The following is a 17593-nucleotide window of genomic DNA, read 5'->3' as shown; positions in this document are numbered from 1 at the left end:
GCTCAAGGTCCTTAACAGTATCATAACCGCCATCGATAAGAGACATTACTGTGCAGCTGTATTCATCAACCTGGCCAAGGCTTTCGACTCTGTCAATCACCACATTCTTATCGGCAGACTCAACAGCCTTGGTTTCTCAAACGATTGCCTCTCCTGGTTCACCAACTACTTCTCAGACAGAGTTCAGTGTGTCAAATCGGAGGGCCTGTTGTCAAGGACCTCTGGCAGTCTTTATGGGGGTGCCACAGGCTTCAATTCTCGGGCCGACTCTTTTCTCTGTGTACATCAATGATGTCGCTCTTGCTGCGGGTGATTCTCTGATCCACCTCTACGCAGACGACACCATTCTGTATACTTCTGGTCATTCTTTGGACAATGTGTTAACTAACCTCCATATGAGCTTCAATGCCATACAACTTTCCTTCTGTGGCCTCCAACTGCTCTTAAATGCAAGTAAAACTAAATGCATGCTCTTCAACCGATCGATGCCCGCACCTGTCCATCCGTCCAGCATCAATACTCTGGACGGTTCTGACTTAGAATAGGTGGACAACTACGTAAAACTGACTCCTGCTGATCCTTGACTTCGGCGATGTCATTTACAAAATAGCCTCCAACACTCTACTCAGCAAACTGGATGCAGTCTATCACAGTGCCATCCGTTTTGTCACCAAAACCCATATACTACCCACCACTACGACCTGTATGCTCTCGTTGGTTGGCCCTCGCTTCATATTTATCGCCAAACCCACTGGCTCCAGGTCATCTATAAGTCTTTGCTAGGTAAAGCCCCACCTTATCTCAGCTCACTAGTCACCATAGCAGCACCCACCCGTAGCAACCTGCACATATATTTCACTAATCACCCCCGAAGCCAATTCCTTCTTTGGCCGCCTTTCCTTCCAGTTCTCTGCTGCCAATGACTGGAATAAATTGCAAAAATCACTGAAGCTGGAGACCCATATCTCCCTCACTAATTTTAAGCACCAGCTGTCAGAGCAGCTCACAGATCACTACACCTGTACATAGCCCATCTGTAAATAGCCCATCCAATTACCTCATCCCCACACTTTTATTTATTGTTTTGCTCCTGTGCACCCCACTATCTCTACTTGCACATCTATCACTCCAGTGTTTAATTGCTAAATGGTAATTATTTCACCACTATGGCCTATTTATTGCCTTACCTCCCTTAGCTTACCTCATTTGAACACACTGTATGTATACTTTTTTTCTCTATTGTGTTTGTTTATTCCATGTGTAACTCTGTGTTGTTGTTTGTGTCGCACTGCTTTGCTTTATCTTGGCCAGGTCGGAGTTGTAAATGAGAACTTGTTCTCAACTAGCCTACCTGGTTAAATAAAGGTGATCTAAAAAATATTTTAAAATCATCACAGTGAGGTGAGTTTTAAAGTACTATAGGCCTACTGTTTTGATGACATGTTTGATGTGATTTTCTTTGCATTTGTATTGATGTCAGAGTGGTTAGAGGGACAATGGATCCCTGAATACTAGGTCGTTAGGACCTGATGGTTTTTATCAAGCTGGGTACAACCAAACATATCCAGTGTGCATAAAAGGAGATTACCGTGACTCAATGGTCACGTGGAATTGTGTGTGTATGTGTGTGTGAACGTGGAATTTTGTGTGTGTGTGTGTGTGTGTGTGTGTGTGTGTGTGTGTGTGTGTGTGTGTGTGTGTGTGTGTGTGTGTGTGTGTGTGTGTGTGTGTGTGTGTGTGTGTGTGTGTGTGTGTGTGTGTGTGTGTGTGTGTGTGTGTGTGTGTGTGTGAACGTGGAATTTTGCTGTCAATGTGTCACGGCAACAGCCCTAGTTATGATCAATGATATAAAAAGCTGCGCTGAAGTCAAACAAAATAGCTCCAACAATCTTACTTTCAATTTCTTTCAGCAAATCATCAGTCATTTCATTGTTAACAAGAAATTTTTGGAGTGGTCGAAAAACAGGTTTTAATGACTCCAACCTAAGTGTATGTAAACTTCTGACTTCAACTGTATACACACTCTCATACACTACATTGACACTCCCAAACAAAAAACACACACACACACCACACACACACACACACACACACTGACACAACCCAAACAGCTGAGGAGTATTTTTCTCCACTCGCACAGGAGTAATAAAAGCCTAGTTCAAAAATGTGGGGGAAAAAAATATATATACAGTGCATTCGGAAAGTATTCAGATCCCTTGACATTTTCCACATTTTGTAACGTTACAGCCTTATTCTAAAATCTACACACAATGCCCCATAATGACAGAGTGAAAACAGGTTTATAGAAATGTTTACATATTTATACAAATTTGAAAAAGCAAAAATACCTTATTTACATAAGTACTCAGACCCTTTGTTATGAGACTTGAAATTGAGCTCAGGTGCATCCTGTTTCCATTGATTATCCTTGAGATGTTTCTACAGCTTTATTGGAGTCCACCTGTGGTGAATTCAATTGATTGGACATGATTTGGAAAGACACACACCTGTCTATATAAGGTCCCACAGTTGACAAAAACCAAGCCAAACTGACCGATAAGGGGTATAAAGGCCTTGGTCAGGGATGTGACCAAGAACCGATGGTCACTCTGACAGAGCTCCATAGTTCCTCGGTGGAGATGAGAGAACCTTGCAGAAGGAAAACCATCTCTGCAGCACTGCACCACCTTTATCGAAGAGTGGCCAGACAGAAGCCACTCCTCAGTAAAATACACATGACAGCCCACTTAAAGTTTGCCAAAAGGCACCTAAAGACTCTCAGACCATGAGAAACAAGATTCTCTGGTCTGATGAAACCAAGATTGAACTCTTTGGCCTGAATGGCAAGCATCATGTCTGGAGGAAACCTGGCACCATTCCTACGGTGAAGTATGGTGGTGTCGGCATCATGCTGCTGGGATGTTTTTCAGCGGCAGGGACTGGGAGACTAGTCTGGATTGAGGGAAAGATGAATGCAGCAAAGTACAGAGAGATCCTTGATGAAAACCTGCCCCAGAGCGCAAATTTTAGCAACCAGGAAATGGCAGAGCTATTTCTGCGTAAGTGCATCTTTCAGTTCAAAATAGTAATCCACCCAAAACTGTAAACATGCATTGACAATACCCAATGATAGGTGGCAACATCAACCATTTATCAGCATGTAGTGCTTTTTGCTTCCAAAAAATCAGGTTGTATCCCACAATACTTTGGTTCTGAAAGTTCATGACCTTTGATCACATGGTTGTTGTAAAGGTCATGCAGTTGACATATAGCAAAGGTTATGGACAGTGGCGGTGTCATAAAACCTAACGGTCAAACAGGGAAATGGTTCCAATAGTTTTTCCAACATTAATTTTCCCCATAAGGGATTTGAGAAATTCTTAAAATAAGGGCTGTGTTTTGTGTAGGCTTACCCTGTCGTGACGTTTTGATAATCATGTAAATCTCTCTTGGACAAGGTCACTTTTATCAATATATTTGGATCTATTTACTCTCAGATAAAAAAAAGCTAATTTAGATCAAAGTTAAAATCATACTCCTTATCATCTCTAGCTGACATTTCCTGACAGTTATCAAAACATCACAAGACAGTTCTCAGAACTGTCCATTTAAAGAAATGTTGCCAATGTATTAATTACTACATTTAGCTAACATTAGATAGTTAATCCAGAGATTCTTACATTTGCCTTGATTCGTGTTTCATAAAATCCCATTAGCAGCTAAAGCATTTAATTTTGGGAAAAAGGTGAATTTGGAACCATTTATCCTTGTCTGACAAAACATCTAGGTTTTATAGGTATTATGCCAAATTCTCTAAAATGACTTTGGAGGCGGCTTATGGTAGAAAAATGAACATTCAATTATCTGCAACAGCTCTGGTGGACATTCCTGCAGTCCTCATGCCAATTGGACGCTCCCTCAAAACTGAAGGCAAACAACTTCTCTGGTAGAAAATGGCCTACGTGGGATCGATATTAGTCAAACGTTTATTATAGTGTCAAAATGTACTACAAAGTGTAAATAGGAAAAAAATATGTATTTTGCTGAATGAAGGGTACCATACAGTGGTACTCTAAACTGACAAGATACATATCTCTCCGCCCTAACAATGGGAGTCGTTGTCCGCAAAGCGGCACGACAGGCTGTCTAGCTCCCGCCTATCCTTTCTTTGGATTGCTGGATACATCTCATTATTGTAAACCTTTTTTGAATATTCGAAGAGGATTGTTGACGACAACCGCCTGCATTCAATGGAGAGATGCTCTATGCTAATAGCCCCATGTCAAGAATATGCATAGCAAACTCTAATATAAAGTGTTTTTTTGTCCTAGTTATATCAGTACATTCATAAGAATTACAAAACGTATGTTCAATTAAATAAACCTCACGTAGCAAATAAGCCATACATTTTTGTTGTTGACCAAATTCGACTTTCATTGACCTCCGTTAAAAAACTCCTTGCTTGGTGAGGAAAAACAACGAAAAAACGCCATCTGCTGGAGGGAGACAGATTTTCCACCGAGTCGCAAATCGGAAAATGTTCATACCCGTAATGTAACACATTTTGAAAGGCGGTGATCAACGTTGGCCAACGTCATGACAAAAGTGATCCGCTCGAACGCGCCCAATGACTTTGCCTTCGGGTATACTAGGAATAAACTGAAACATTTGTATGTAATTAATTTAATTACATAAAATGTAATTACATAAATTAATTGATTCTTTTGGTCAAATTTCATTTTCACAAATGTAAATTTACAAACAAAAAAACACGTTTTCTTACCCTACAAAAATAAATTGAACTGTATTTTAAGACAATTAAATACTTTACTAACAAAAAAGCTGTTAGAATTATAAGTGTATGTATGTCCCTTAAGGTCCTTGTGTAATGTGATATTGTACCCCCTAGCTCAATTGTCCATTGTATATAATCTATATAATCTATATATACTTGTGTTCCCTCATGTACTATACCATCGGGTACTATGAAACGAAATTTCGCTTCCTGGGCTGCTTTCAGCAAATTCTGCTTAGCTAGACGCGTGATGTGAGCCTCAGTTGCTGCGGAAAGGCAATCAGACTGACCCTGACTTTGATGATACGGAATCAATTAACACATATCAAAAACGTGTAATTTACACCCATTATTCTCTGAATTGCATGAGCATTTATAATTTGATGACATGTTGTCAAAGAGTGCCATCTGTTAGACGTGTATTTTCACTGAAGCGTACCTCGCGAGTTTCCGTCGTCTACACCATGACGTCAGCATAAAAACAAACTTGCTAGCTCCTGTCAGCTCTGTCGTAACAGCTCAATGGGAAAAGCAAATAAATTAAGAATTGAAGTCGAAAGATACTGGCACATCAACCGCCTGTATGTGAAATTAATTTGAGCAGGTGAGGTTACATATGTTTATGTTGTGTAGAGCTAGTAGTATATAAATAACCGCATATTTGAGGTAGGCTAGCCGTTAGCTAGCTAACCAGCTAACGTTAGTTGTTTATTCGCGGGGGGTTGTTGTGGGGTTTGCAGGGATTTGGACGTTGCAATGTAGCTAAGTACTATACATTTGCCATTTCTAGTTCAGTCAACCGCAAACTCATGGTGGGGAAAGTCTACTCTAGCTAGCTTTAAGATTAGATAGCTAGCTAAATTACCTTCTTAGCTAACCACCCTTGCTAGCCCTTGACCATGACTCACAGTTCCATTACAGTACATTTCACATACATCATTATTTGACATCGGCGAGAAATAATTTAATAAAATAAATCAGAATGTTAAGTTGATACACCTTTTTATTGGGTTATGGTTCCCGCATGGGCACATTTCCATGTTACAGCTCTTGTTTACGGGAAACAGACAAGTGGGCAAACTGCTAAGTACTGTAACTACCTGCGCCTCCGAACACCTGTGTGTAAACGGTAGACACAAACGTGTTATCACTGAAAAATACTATGTGCTGGAACTGAATTAAATCCGGTTAAAACGATGTAGTTTTAACATTTTGCAGTTGCACAACCATACAACAGTGATGATGATGCATAGCTAGCCAGTGAAGTGTGAGGGCTCAATGTATGAGTTGCCACAGCGACTGCACCTCATCAAAAGCGCTCAATGCAGTGCAGGTGCATTGCAGCAGCAAGGCATTGACTGTTGGGTGACGCTGCCCATCTTTCGTTTGTAGTTGGTGAGAAGACAAAGAACAGACGGCCTGGCCATTCTTTCACCTGACCGCTAGCCAGCCGGAGAGACGGGGAACAGGATAGGGAAGCAGCGCGGAGCAGGCGCCGCGGAGCCACCGGAGAAGATGGCAGGCAGCCCGGAGAAGAGTTCCACGGCACAGGAGCTGAAGGAACAGGGCAACCGACTGTTCCTCTGCCGCAAGTACCAGGAGGCTGCCACCTGCTACAGCAAAGCCATCGTGAGTAGCGAGCTACCTCCCTTTCTGCCGGATGACGTAGTAGTAGTTGACATGGCTAGACTTGTCCGCTTGCTTTGAAAGGGTATGACATGAGATATTCACACTGACTTATTCACCTATTGTGAATAGATTGATGTACGTTTAAAAAGTAGCCTATACACTGGACTGATGCACCCTTACAACAGTAGCCTGTGCAATATGTTTGTGTTTTTTGGGTATCCTGCCAACAGAACCGTAACCCGTTGGTGGCGGTGTACTACACCAACCGGGCTCTGTGCCACTTGAAGCTGCAGCAGCACGACAAAGCCCTGGCGGACTGCAAGCACGCGCTGGAGATGGACCCCCAGTCGGTCAAGGCCCACTTCTTCCTGGGCCAGTGTCACCTGGAGCTGGAGAACTACGACGAGGCCATCGGCAACTTGCAGAGAGGTCAGGAACAAGTTTCAGGCCAGTTTCTCAGATTCAGATTAAGCCTGGGCCTTCACAAAGTCAGAGTAGCAGTACCAATATAGGCTTAGTTTGTCTTTAAAGTGAATAAATATGATTATATGGATGGTATTTATATGGCCCCCTCAGTATTGCAACACAACATTGATGTGCATTTTTGTTTTTGAGTGCAAGTTAGAATGCTATGTGCTGCAATCTAACTAAACCTCAGAGGTGCCTAGTACTGTGTATTGGTACTAAACTGAAATTGTATTGAATTTTGTAGTGCAACTAAAATGTTCTTTTGTAGAATGCTAAGATCTGTAGATGGGGAAAAGGGGCCGCATACTAGTTTTAAGCTCTTACTTTCAACGGACAACATTAATGATATCTGGACATGTTCTGTGGGCAGCTTACAACCTGGCCAAGGAGCAACGGCTGAACTTTGGAGACGACATCCCAAGTGCCCTGCGACTCGCCAAAAAGAAGCGTTGGAACAGCATCGAGGAGAAGCGCATCAACCAGGAGAACGAGCTGCTTGCCTATCTCACCAAACTCATCCTGGCTGAAAAGGAGAGGTGAGGGAGGGACCTGGACTGACACTCTTAGACTGAGACTCGTACTCTTGTATGAGCAAAACGCCTGCACTGATATTCCATTTCCTATGGGGAAGCATAGAAGTTCATTGCATATACTGTAGGTTCATTGCAAATGAGTTCATTGCCAGAACCCACTTGAATTACATTTAATGAGTTGCAACATATCCTGCCCAGTGTTCTACACATGCACAATCATGTGTGATAATAAAATTGTTGAGATGGGGAATAAGTCTGGCTAATGCATTAGAATTTGTGGGTACATTTTCTGTCCCAGTTCATCTTGGGATCTTTAGTGAAGTGATTAAGGAAATGCTACGTCTTTATATTTTTCTCAGGGAAGTGGCGGATTGCCGGGAAAACGAAGAGTCGGACAATCCGAGTGGCAGCGGCGTCGTCAAGATCAAATCAAAACATGTAAGTTATGCTTTTTTAAAGTATTGAGCACTGGCGTCGTGCATCTGAATTGCCATCATTTTGCCCATTTCTCCATATCTCATTGATATTGAGGGGCGTTTGTATTAATGCTCTGTGCTAGCCTCACCCGACTCTCTGCTTTTCTCCTAAAATAGGACAAGTTCCTTATGGACATGGAGGAGCTCTTTTCACAAGTGGACGAGAAGAGAAAAGTGAGTGATACTTTTAAAATGAGTTGAACACACCGTTTGCTGTGATTTGTGAACAACCTTCAATCCAGACTAATTTCACTGAATCTTACTGGTTATTCAATATCGTTATCCATAGCATAGCAAAACACAGCTCTGCATTACTGAAATAACAATACATATTTGATCTTATTCATAAAATGTCACACGGTTTAATTTAGAGAAACACACAGAATTTGATCACACTCTGTTTCTCTGATCAGCTGTGGCTGACCCACCCCCTTGCTTTGACACTTAGCTGTGCCAGTGTTATGGTTACCAAAATAGACTAGCACTCCACCTCCTATTTCCAGTCCAAGCCGTTTCTACAGCAACCGCCACCTCAAGTTGCTTGTCGAGGCTTGTTATGAAGGATTATCGGGGCCTATATATAGTTGTTGACTTGGTATATGTCATTGTCAGTTAAGACATAGTCTTGCCTCTGTCAACATTGGTGTTTCAAACCCCTATACAGGGTTGTGTTCATTAGGGCACACCGTAGCAAAATGTTTTACCGTGGAAAACAAGAATTTCTTATTGGACAAGTTCAGGTAGTCCGTCCCTTTTAGTCAGTTTTCTTCTATTTGTTACCTATTGAATATGACCCAGATCTAGATGGTGTCTAGGGAAGTGGTTTTCAACCAGTGTGCCTTGATGAACTCTCAGGTGTGCTGTAGAACTTTTCCTAATCTAGATTATTACTCTTCAAAAAAATAAAAATACATTTAAAATTAGTTTTGTTTTTTTACACACATCGAACTCTCCCTTATAAACGTGACCCTTCGGATGCTCATGGAATTTTGACTTGGAAACAACAGTGAGGCTCAGGGTGAAACATTGAATGGCACACATGGTTACATCTGTATCGTTGTTTCAAGTCCGGTGTGCTCAGGCTGTTACGTTTGTATAATTTGAGGGACGCCCATCACGAGCAAAGCCATTTGTATAATTTAACATCGCCTTTGAGAACCATTAGCACAGGCAAGTCTGATTTAGGCTTAGCTGTAACACAGCCTCTGTCATAGAAACAAACGGAACGTGGCTTTATGTCCGTAGTGGCACCTTTAGAATGTGTCCAAGGCGCATAAGCGACCGCTTATACCTGGATCTGGCCCTCGGTACACACAAATTAATCATCACGAGTAAGGAACTATGAAACTAGTTCAAATAAACCCTATTTAATCTATAAAGAAATGTTTCACAAAATAGATTTGCTGTATGGATCAGATGAGATGAAGGTCATTACCACTACATTATGCGGCACACTTCAAATGTCCCTATTTTAATCTTTTTTTTTTTTATCCCATCACGGTTCAAAAAAGTTTGGGAACCACTCATCTAGGGGATAGTGTTAATATCTACAGTTGAAGTCGGAAGTTTACATACACAAGTTGGACACATTAAAACTAGTTTTTCAACCACTCAACAAATTTCTTAACAAACTATAGTTTTGGCAAGTTAGGACATCTACTTTGTGCATGACACAAGTCATTTTTCCAACAATTGTTTAGACAGATTATTTCACTTGTAACTCACTGTATCACAATTCCAGTGGGTCAGAAGTTTACATACACTAAGATCATTGTGCCTATAAACAGCTTGGAAAATTCCAGAAAATTGTCATGGCTTTCGAAGCTTCTGATAGGCTAATTGACATCATTTGAGTCAATTGGAGGTGTACCTGTGGATACATTTCAAGACTTACCTTAAAACTCAGTGCCTCTTTGCTTGACATGATGGGAAAATCTAAAGAAATCATGAAAAAAAAATTGTAGACCTCCACTGGTTCATCCCTCAAACATCTCCAATCGAAAATCAAATCAAGAATCGTCTTTCTATTCCGCAACAAAGCCTCCTTCACTCACGCTGCCAAGCTTACCCTAGTAAAACTGACTATCCTACCGATCCTCGACTTCGGCGACGTCATCTACAAAATTGCTTCCAACACTCTACTCAGCAAACTGGATGCAGTTTATCACAGTGCCATCCGTTTTGTCACTAAAGCACCTTATATTACCCACCACTGCGACTTGTATGCTCTAGTCGGCTGGCCCTCGCTACATATTCGTCGCCAGACCCACTGGCTTCAGGTCATCTACAAGGCCATGCTAGGCAAAGCTCCGCCTTATCTCAGCTCACTGGTCACGATGGCAACACCCATCCGTAGCACGCGCTCCAGCAGGTGTATCTCATTGATCATCCCTAAAGCCAACACCTCATTCGGCCGCCTTTCGTTCCAGTACTCTGCTGCCTGTGACTGGAACGAATTGCAAAAATCGCTGAAGTTGGAGACTTTTATCTCCCTCACCAACTTCAAACATCAGCTAGCTGAGCAGCTAACCGATCACTGCAGCTGTACATAATCTATTGGTAAATAGCACACCCATTTTCACCTACCTCATCCCCACAGTTTTTATTTATTTACTTTTCTGCTCTTTTGCACACCAATATCTCTACCTGTACATGATCATTTATCACTTCAGTGTTAATCTGCAATATTGTAATTATTCGCCTACCTCCTCATGCCTTTTGCACACATTGTATATAGACTCCCCTTTTTTTTCTCTGTGTTATTGACTTGTTAATTGTTTACTCCATGTGTAACTCTGTGTTGTCTGTTCACACTGCTATGCTTTATCTTGGCCAGGTCGCAGTTGCAAATGAGAACCTGTTCTCAACTAGCCTACCTGGTTAAATAAAGGTGAAAATATAAATACATTTTAAAAAATCCTTGGGAGCAATTTCCAAACGCCTGAAGGTACCACTTTCCAAACGCCTGAAGGTACCACTATCATCTGTACAAACAATAGTACGCAAGTATAAACACCATGGGACCATGCATCCGTCATACCGCTCAGGAAGGAGACGCGTTCTGTCTCCTAGAGATTAATGTACTTTGGTGCGAAAAGTGCAAATCAATCCCAGAACAACAGCAAAGGACCTTGTGAAGATGCTGTAGGAAACGGGTACAAAGTATCAGTTTCCACAGTAAAACGAGTCCTATATCGACATAACCTGAGAGGCCGCTCAGCAAGGAAGAAGCCACTGCTCCAAAACCACCATTAAAAAGCCAGACTACGGTTTGTAACTGCACATGGGGAAAAATAGTGTACTTTTTGGAGAAATGTCCTCTGGCCTGATGTAACAATTTTTTTACTTTTTTGCCATAATGACCATTGTTACGTTTTGGAAGAAGGCTTGCAAGCCGAAGAACACATCCCAACCGTGAAACATGGGGGTGGCAGCATCATGTTGTGGGGGTGCTTTGCTGCAAGAGGGACTGGTGCACTTCACAAAATAAATGGCATCATGAGTTGGGAAAAATTCTGTGGATACACTGAAGCAACATCTCAAGGCAAAAGCTTGGTCACAAATGGGTCTTTCAAATGGACAATGACCTCAAGCATACTTCCAAAGTTGTGGCAAAATGGCTTAAGGACAACAAAGTCAAGGTATTGGAGTGGCCATCACAAAGCCCTGACTTCAAGTCTATAGACAATTTGTGGGCAGAACTGAAAAAGCGTGTGCGTGCAAGGATGCCTACAAACCTGACTCAGTTACACCAGCTCTGTCAGGAGGAATGGGACAAAATTCACCCAATTTATTGTGGGAGCTTGTGGAAGGCTACCTGAAATGTTTGACCCAAGTTAAACAATTCAAAGGCAATGCTATGCAAATACTAATTAAGTGTATGTGAACTTCTGACCCACTGGGAATGTGATGAAAGAAATAAAAAGCTGAAATAAATCATTGTCTACTATTATTCTGACAATACACATTCTTAAAATAAAGTGTTGATCCTAACTGACCTAAGACGGGGAATTTAACCTATGATTAAATATCAGGAATTGTGAACAACCTGAGTTTAAATGTAGTTGGCTAAAGTCCAACTTCAGCTGTATGTATCATTTTACATGCATGTCTATTCTTGTGAACCCCACAGAAGCGGGAGATCCCTGACTACCTGTGTGGAAAGATCAGCTTTGAGTTGATGAGGGAGCCCTGCATCACCCCCAGTGGGATCACCTACGACCGCAAGGACATTGAGGAGCATCTACAGGTACCGTATCCTTTTATAGTCATAGACACCTACTCAGCAGAAGTATAGATGAACCGTTGCCCATTCATAGACATACTGTTTTAGCCACACTACCGATCATTTACCGCTAAATTACCACCAATTTAGATTGCTATTTACATAAATACACTTGCCGTTCCTACTCGATCAACCACTCGCCCACAGGGGTAATACTATCCAAAGCAAACTGTAAACCATGAGTAAAATGGATAATAATGAAAGCAACCATCTCACAGCAACACCAATACCATTTTTCCTCTGTAGCGAGTGGGCCATTTCGACCCGGTCACCCGGAGTCCTCTGACTCACGACCAGCTGATCCCCAACCTGGCCATGAAGGAGGTCATCGACGCCTTTATCCAGGAGAACGGTTGGGTGGAGGACTATTGAACCCCCATAACCCGAACCCCCTATGGCTCGTAGATCCACACGCCCCAGAGCTGAGATCCACACCAGAAGTGTCAAGGAAAAAAAGGAAGTGACAGAATTCACAAACTCCCTCCTGGACATGCACTTTACACATAGGGGGGTCACACTATGGACTGCAAAATGACAGCCATATCTCGAGGTGATTCCTCTCTTTCTAAATCGGTCTCTTCTCTCTCCTCCCCTTCTCTCCAAATCTTTCTTTATCGCTTCCCTTCCTCTGATAGTCCTCTCTCCCTCAGAATTGGGGGCCATGTTTCTCAGGTCTCTCTCTCCCCCTCTATCTCTCTGTGCCACAATTCTCTCTGAACACATCGCACTGCACGCTGGTCTCAAAACCCTCTAATGTAAAGTTTCCAATCTCTTCTCAAATATAACCATTGGAACTATCTACCTAAATGATGGAAATATTAGCCTTTTATCTTACTCTTACTCCAGTATTTTTGTTTTATTTCAATTTATTATTTTTTTAAAACATAATGGGTTAGTTGTACTGTAATGACTTATTTCCCACAATTCAGTGTTGGTGGTCTTGGTCAATTTGATGCCAAATTGTTATTTAACTTTTCAAACAATCTAGTGTGGATTTTTTTTTTTATGCAAGATAATGGCAAATGTGAGAAATGTATTATAGAAAAACTGACCAACCAAGTCGGTCTGCTTCAAGTCATTGCCTGTGATCTGGAGTTATAACAAGATCATACAAACTATAATGTTCCAACTGATGGTCAACGGTCCTCTATTGCATTATATCAGTCCCTCATAGCGGGCAGTTATACTATGTTGAATGTATGCATATAGTGAGAGTGAATAGATTAAACCTATTTTATTTTACAACGAGTTGTATGTATTATTACAGTAGTACCAAATGGCATTCTTGTCGTCATCCAAGAAGGAGATTTGAATGATAGACAATTCATCATTTTAAAGTGCTGCATAGACTCTACAAGGTCGTTTCTATTTCCTCTCTAATGGTCCATATGCCTCCACTTTTATCGTCTTTACTTTCTCTTTGGGTTTGACGTTCTTGAAACCTGTTTCGAAGGACTGTGCTGTAATTGCTGTTATTAGAGACAAAACAATAGGTGCGTGCGCTTGGACAATGTTTGGCTGATGGCTAGTAAGTGCAACCGCCGGTACAGTATGCATTTGACATGACGATGGACTCCCTACATTGTTAAGCATGAGGTCTGCTTAGGTTTGTTATAAGCATTCAGGTCTGCTTGGCCAAGAATTGTTTTCCTACACCATTGCAGGGAAAAGCCCCGTCATACATGCCTACTTTACAATAACCACACAGTAGCAGTAGGTGTTCGCAACAACTTTAAAAATGTAAGTACGACAAATGACTATTGGTCAAAGCAGTACTTTGAGTCTCCTATACCTTCTCATTTCAGTGTCTTTCCCTATTTTGATCGAACCTATGTCCGTCCCCCTTCCAGCATTTCTAACCAATCACAGCAATCAGTGTTGCAGTACCTTGACTAGGAGCTTGGAATTCTCAGCTGTTGACAGTCGTCTTAGATATTTCTCAGTTTTTCCTCAATTAGTTTACGTAAGCCCCCTTTCTCAACGGAATGCATGTGATATTAGTGAACTGCAGGTTTTGTGTTGGTGAGGGGATGGCTTTTTGAGGATTTCTGAAGAGCTTGAGAATAAACAACTGTATTAAATGTAGATATGTTAATTATACATGTGACCTTGGTTTGTTCCTTTTTGTCTCCTTGTGAAATGTTACTTTTGATCACATCCAGCACGTTTAGCAAGGCACTTAACCCTTAACCTGCTCCAAGGGGTGCTGCTTCCAGCATCTGAGGTGTGTGTCGTGCTAGGGAGGTTGGGAATTTGAAAAGCGGACAGCAAAAAAAAGTTGTAAGTTAATCAACCTGTCAACTTGTCAATCAGACATTAGTACCCATCGAAACGCAATTGTACATGAACAAAGACCATGAGGTTGCTGGACCTAGAACTCACCCTTATTAAAAAACACAGTCATTCAATGGCTTAATATATGATACACACCCACAATCACATGTTCGGAAAGTGTGTGCGCGTGTCCCCTCTGGCGTGTCAGTCAACACAAAAAGGCCAGTGTCAACCAGACCCAATTTCCCCCCCCCCCGCCCTACACACACCAGGTCCATTGTCAGCACATCTGTCCATTGAAGTGATGTAATGGTCTGGTACTAGGAGGGAAGAGGCGTACAGACACCATGACATTGAGAATAGACAGGCGTGACAGAGTGCGCTAGCATCACCTTTTCAGTGGAATAACAACCTTTTAATCAACATGGTAAGAGCAATGCTGTTAGTGTTTTTTGTCAACAGGATATGCACTTTACTATAGTATATGATGTATTTACTACTATTTATTATTTTCACAATGACCGTAGTAGTGGCATGCTTTGCCATTCTGATATGTGTTTGTTGTGGTAGATAACCGTCAGGCTCATACTCCTGGGTATCGTGGGTGTCACCTCAGCCAATGAAGGTATGTTTTGGTTGGTAGGCTATGGAATATAGGGAAACAAATGTACGATTATTTCTTTGTGATTATTTAACTATTTTTGGTAAAATCCCAAATGGTCAGTCCTTTAGCTTATATGTGTGCATACCTCAAGTAAAAAAAAATCCCTATTAACTCATGTTTTTACATTTTGCACATCTTTGAGGAAGTCATATTCAGATTGCTCTCATGCCACACTGTTTTTATATTGTTGTGACGGCAGTACAACATCTAGTGACCGTCAAGTGGTTTGGACCTCTTGGTTTAACGATTTAAAGTGCTGGGCTGACAGTCCCAGGAACCCGGGTTCAAGTCCCATTCAGACTACACCATTAATGTGCTACAATACTGTTGTCATCTTCTCCAGTAACTGCTCTAATAGACAGTTGATGTTGTTTGTGGTGGTGTTTACAGTTGGCCTGGGCGGAAAGGTGCTGGTCTTCCCGTATGAGACTGACTTCAGCTTCGTGGCGCTCATCCCCCAAAAGGAGATGGGCCTGCGGGCGTTCACGCTGTGCATGCGCGTGGCCACCGAGCTGGAGGGCGAGCGGCAGATCATCCTGTTCGCCTACCGCACGCCCGACTACGACGAGCTTAACGTGTGGCGCGAGAAAGACGGCCGCATCGCCTTCTACCTGAGTGGCGACGGCGCCTTCTTCCACCTGCCGCCCATCACCACATTCAGAATGAGTCTCTGCCTCACCTGGGAGTCCCGTACCGGGCTGGCCGCCTTCTGGGTGGACGGCCGCCGCAGCACCTACCAGGTGTACAAGCCGGGCCATACCATCCGGCCCAAGGGGACCGTTCTCCTTGGGCAAGACCCGGACAAACACCTGGGAGACCTGGAGGCAGTGCAGAGCTTTGTGGGGGAAGTGACCGACCTCAACATGTGGGACTATGTGCTGCCCAGAAGCCAGATCCAAGCCCTGCATTACGAACATAAGATCACCAAAGGAAACATCTTTGACTGGGCCACCATCGAGTACCAGCTGAACGGGAATGTGATGGTGGTGGATGATGACTGACTCGGAGTGGAGTCGCGAGCGAACGCGGATGTGACCCGTTTGTGTGTCTGTGTTGGCCTGCTACTGACCTTTTTTCATTAGTTTGGTCTTCTTGATCTAGTCACTTGCATGCCTTATGTAGTCAATTAACTATGTTCACTCACAAAATACCAGTTGTTCATAAGAAAAGATGGACATTTTGTGATGTTTAAAAAGTCTATGCAGAAATGTCAAACCCAGTTGATTCCAAAAGGTCCTTTCTTTTTATAACTAACTATTTAGGATAGATACGATATTTCCACTCACCTAATGCATAGACTGTGAGATTAACCATATTTTATTAGCATTCCAGCAGTTTTTATGTTAATTCATGAAGCAAGATGTGAAAATGTGGTATACACTTGTCTCGTGAGCACTATTTTCAAAGGAATGTACCAGATTTAACCACAAGGTGGCAGTATATGCTTGTTTCTTTAATCAGTGAGCTCCAAATAATACATTTCATGATAATGCGAGGTGTTATTTAACTAGGCAAGTCAGTTAAACAGATTCTTATTTACAATGACGGCCGACACCGGCCGAACACGAACAACTTTGTGCGCCGCCTCCCAATCACGGCCGGTTGTGATACAGCCTGGATTCGAACCAGGGTGCCTGTAGTGACGCCTCTAGCACGGAGATGCTGTGCCTTAGACCGCTGCACCACTCGGGAGCCCAAATGGTGCGACATTCCTGTGCTCAAGATTTCAATTGCTTTTGTTCCCGCTAATGGCTAAATTGAAACTGTTTACATTAGACCTGCAACGTTAAAATCATTGATTTTATTCCTGAAAGTTAACTATGTTACCACTATTTTGACAATTGTTTATGGAAAACGGGATGAGTGAAAGGTGAATGAAAGAGAAGGATGATTCATTATTTCTATACTTGATCATTTAACTGCGCTTTGGGACAAACTGCGATTGTGATGTTTAAAAGCTATTGCCATAATGTTGCCTTTGGTTATCACACTCCCCCTCATAAATGTTCAATGTTTAAACTGATGTAAGAATGCTTTTGGGGTCTGAAATCAGATCTTGGCATGTGCATAACTAAAAGTGTGTGTTTATTAAAGAGAAAATAGATCTTTGAACTTTTTGAGCATCCACTTTTGTATTCTACCTACAATTGCCGGTGAGTCCTTCACAAGGTAAGGTAGTGGTGGTATAGTGTGCCATTGTTTAATTGTTCTAAAATGAAATGGCCATTTGTCCACGTGTAATAACCTATATGTTAGGAATGATGTTTTGCACTTTAAAAGAAACACCACATGAACAGTATAGACATTTGTTCACTGAGCCAATAATGAAGTCTAGGCTGCAGTCCTGATAATATTGACCCTTGAAAGAACCCACTGGGCACAGACGTCAATTCGACGTATATTCCATGTTGGTTCAACGTAATTTCATTGAAAAGACGTTGATTCAACCAGTGTGTGCCCTGTGGGGAA

The 17593-nt window shown here is 42.1% G+C and overlaps 2 protein-coding genes across 3 annotated transcripts; both read left to right on the top strand.

The window, feature by feature from the left end:
• Positions 1 to 5244: 5244 nt before the first annotated feature.
• On the top strand, positions 5245 to 14286 carry LOC124048367 (E3 ubiquitin-protein ligase CHIP-like). 2 transcript variants are annotated; one of them, XM_046369077.1, is made up of 8 exons: positions 5245 to 5399; positions 6188 to 6424; positions 6655 to 6853; positions 7263 to 7428; positions 7785 to 7863; positions 8019 to 8075; positions 12034 to 12150; positions 12433 to 14286. In XM_046369077.1, the coding sequence occupies exons 2-8, from the start codon at positions 6311 to 6313 to the stop codon at positions 12556 to 12558; spliced, it is 858 nt and encodes a 285-aa protein (XP_046225033.1). In that variant the 5' UTR covers positions 5245 to 5399; positions 6188 to 6310; the 3' UTR covers positions 12559 to 14286. The 2 variants fall into 2 exon arrangements, with proteins under 2 accessions (XP_046225033.1, XP_046225034.1); XM_046369078.1 differs by having other exon boundaries at positions 5257 to 5376.
• Positions 14287 to 14741: 455 nt separating this feature from the next.
• On the top strand, positions 14742 to 17233 carry LOC124048368 (pentraxin fusion protein-like). Its single transcript, XM_046369079.1, has 3 exons — positions 14742 to 14887; positions 15031 to 15085; positions 15515 to 17233. Exons 1-3 carry the CDS (start codon positions 14885 to 14887, stop codon positions 16123 to 16125), a joined length of 669 nt encoding a protein of 222 aa, XP_046225035.1. The 5' UTR covers positions 14742 to 14884; the 3' UTR covers positions 16126 to 17233.
• Positions 17234 to 17593: the final 360 nt, after the last annotated feature.

This window comes from Oncorhynchus gorbuscha, linkage group LG11 (assembly GCF_021184085.1).
Source record: "Oncorhynchus gorbuscha isolate QuinsamMale2020 ecotype Even-year linkage group LG11, OgorEven_v1.0, whole genome shotgun sequence".
Lineage (NCBI taxonomy): Eukaryota > Metazoa > Chordata > Actinopteri > Salmoniformes > Salmonidae > Oncorhynchus > Oncorhynchus gorbuscha.
This window is presented reverse-complemented; position numbering and strand designations above follow the sequence as displayed.

Coding starts and splice junctions, on each gene's coding strand:
- LOC124048367 (XM_046369077.1), top strand. CDS start 6,311: ATGGCAGGCAGCCCGGAGAAGAGTTCCACGGCACAGGAGCTGAAGGAA. Junction 7,864..8,018: donor TCAAGATCAAATCAAAACAT/GTAAGTTATGCT, acceptor CTCCTAAAATAG/GACAAGTTCCTTATGGACAT. Junction 12,151..12,432: donor ACATTGAGGAGCATCTACAG/GTACCGTATCCT, acceptor TTTCCTCTGTAG/CGAGTGGGCCATTTCGACCC.
- LOC124048368 (XM_046369079.1), top strand. Junction 15,086..15,514: donor TGTCACCTCAGCCAATGAAG/GTATGTTTTGGT, acceptor TGGTGTTTACAG/TTGGCCTGGGCGGAAAGGTG.